The 2,865-nt window shown below is 29.9% G+C and overlaps 1 protein-coding gene across 1 annotated transcript; it reads left to right on the plus strand.

Moving 5' to 3' along the window:
- Window positions 1-209: 209 nt before the first annotated feature.
- LOC127087160 (uncharacterized) lies at window positions 210-1,804 on the plus strand. Its single transcript, XM_051028023.1, has one exon. It carries the CDS (start codon window positions 719-721, stop codon window positions 1,550-1,552), a length of 834 nt encoding a protein of 277 aa, XP_050883980.1. The 5' UTR covers window positions 210-718; the 3' UTR covers window positions 1,553-1,804.
- The last annotated feature ends 1,061 nt before the right edge of the window (window positions 1,805-2,865 follow it).

Raw genomic sequence — 2,865 nt, forward strand, 5'->3', positions numbered from 1 at the left:
AATTATAGTCACTGATTTAATTCTATTTAAAAGCAATCAAACATGTTAAAATTAATTACATACATTTAAAATCAATTTTAAATGCCCAAAGCTTTTTAATTTATATATATATATATATATTGGCTCTTGCCAATAGTGACACACACGCCTTTACCAAACCCATGTGACATGCTCTCCAATTCCATCCAATTTTTACAAACATATTGCCAAACCCAACACAACACCACAAAAGCTCTCTCTTTTTAACCTATCCTATTTTCATCCAAAATATATTTAATTTATTTTTCTTAGATAGTGATACTTACTTTATTATTATGTCTATAAGTTTTGTAGCTCTATCTTATGGGTTTCCTTGTTTTCATGATAAATTGTCTATTCATACAACTCATAAGTCATGCCCTCTACTTGTAAGGTAAGACTTTCCCCTTAGAAGAAAAATCACAATTAGTTAAGATAGGTCTTGAAAAATAGTACCAATATCTTTAACCATAAGTTTCAAGATATAGAAGAAATTCATTCATTCACCTTTGTCCTTCATTTGAAGAAGTTGCATGGTCCATCCTTTTGTGGTTTTGATTTTAGCTTACTCCTAGGTACTTAGATTTGTTGTCGGATATTACCTCCTTAATTACTCCGAAATTTTTCATAGTTGATATTTAATTATTATTTTTGTATATTTGATAGAATGAAGATGTGAAATTTTGATAGAAAAGAGACCATGTCTTTTGTTAGTTTATGTGTTACCTTAAGCCTTGTCTTTGGGTTTCTTATATTGTTCATATTTGCACAAGTTTTCTATTTTTTATGGTGGAAAAAGAGAAGAACAAACTTAGATATTGAAATGGAACAAGGTAGTTTTCAAAAGGGGGTGTTTTATTGGTGGTGTTGGAAGAAAACATCACGTTCTTTAGATGTTACAAACGTTAATAGAGACATAGAAACCTCAAATCATGAACAAGACATAGAATTGGGTGTTGAAGGCAAAGATTTGCTTTTGAAACCGTATGGTGAAGAAAGTTTGGAATTGGAATTGATGAGGTTGCATAATCTCCCTGGTCCACCAAGATTTCTCTTCACAATCACAGAAGAAACAAAGGAAGATTTGGAATCTGAAGATGGGAAATCGAAATGCGGAAGAAGCCGAAAAGGCTCAAGAACAAAGAGTTTGAGTGATTTTATCGAAACCCCTTTCGGTTTATCTCCTTTGAAGTGTTCTTCGGATTCTCTTGATTCTTATAAGCATCAAGGGTTTAATAATCCTCTTTTCGAAGCCTCCGGTGAATCGGAGTTCAACCGGTTTAGATCTTCGCCGCCTCCGAAGTTCAAGTTTTTGAGAGACGCGGAAGAGAAGTTGTATAGAAGATTGATGGAAGAATCTAGAAGAAAGGAAGTTGAGGAGAATCATGAATATGAGGTTGAAGATTCTCCTAAAAGAGAAACAGAAAGGAAACAAATTCAACAATGTTTGTCACAGAGTTCTTCTCAGGTTTTTCCTTTAACATCTTCTCCTACAATGTTGAAATCACTTGAAAACTCATCTATAGTGCATTAGATCTATATACAATTAGGACTTTGATAACTTTTTTTTTTACCTTATGTTACATTAATTTTAGTAATGGACCTCTATTATGTTTGTTCTTGAATGATTGTTATGGTTAATATGCTGCAAATTTGTTCATGATTTGGCAACAAATTGAATGCATAGAGACATGTTCTTCAAAATGATTCTAAAGATGCTAGTTACTTGTAATTTTAAATTGCAATTGTAACTTATAACTAATTAGTTAATGACTTTTTTTTTTCACTCAAAGCTCTCAATTCTAAAATTCAAAACGAGTTTGGGTTTGAAATTTTCTTCTAGATTATAGAATTCGATCATTGAAAAACACACTTTAGATTCCAAAATATGAAACATGTTTCTGTATGTTTGATTTCAAAATATGAAACATGTTTTTTTATGTTTGATTTCACGGTGTGAGCTCTTAGAATTGATTTTTCTAACCACGGAACCAAACACATAAAATTTAAAAGGAGTTTTTGAAGAGGTTAAGAAAAGAAGAAGGTCACACATAAAATTTAAAAGGAGTTTTTGAAGAGGTTAAGAAAAGAAGAAGGTCACGATTAGACATTGAGCAAAGGACTTGTGGGGCAATATGTTTTTGTCTATTCCATACTTTGTATAGCCTTAACAAGTAATCATTCATGTGAATGTTGATACATGTTTGCCACAATACCAAAAATTTAATTAAAAAAACCTTAATGATTAAGCATTATTTTTTCCTTTTAAGAAACCCCCACAAATTTACAATCATTTAGTGTACTAGTTTAGTTGCATTTGCTTATCTAGCTGTGTCTTTTGTTTTCTATCTTAGATGCTTAATTCACACCACATTATCATAATTAGCTATCTAATGGAAACTTTAGTTTCTTAATTAAAAGGTTAACGCGTAAACATGTTCCAAGGTAGATTCATAAATAGTTGTAAACTAGTACTAAATAATGTTATTGATTGAATTTTCATAGCTCTTTATAAAAATGGAAAGTCAATGCTCAATTAGCAAAGTGCTTTACAGATAGTAAGTTTAGAATTTGACTATAAAAAATAAATAGTTTTAAAAAGTTTGTTGAATTAGTGTGTGTAAGTTTTGTCGTTAACATTTTTAAAATAAAATAAAAATACCTCTCTTCAATTTTTATGAGAAGGAATTTTTAAAATTTTAAAATTTAGCAAAATTTAATAAAATCTAATAAATGAATATATTAGTTAAGATTCAAATTTGAATTGCCTCAACTTAAAAAACAAAAAATACCTTTTGTTTGGACGAAATGAGACATATCTCTTGCACCTTAACTAAATATTATATA

Source organism: Lathyrus oleraceus, chromosome 5, assembly GCF_024323335.1.
Source record: "Lathyrus oleraceus cultivar Zhongwan6 chromosome 5, CAAS_Psat_ZW6_1.0, whole genome shotgun sequence".
NCBI classification, from domain to species: Eukaryota; Viridiplantae; Streptophyta; class Magnoliopsida; order Fabales; family Fabaceae; genus Lathyrus; species Lathyrus oleraceus.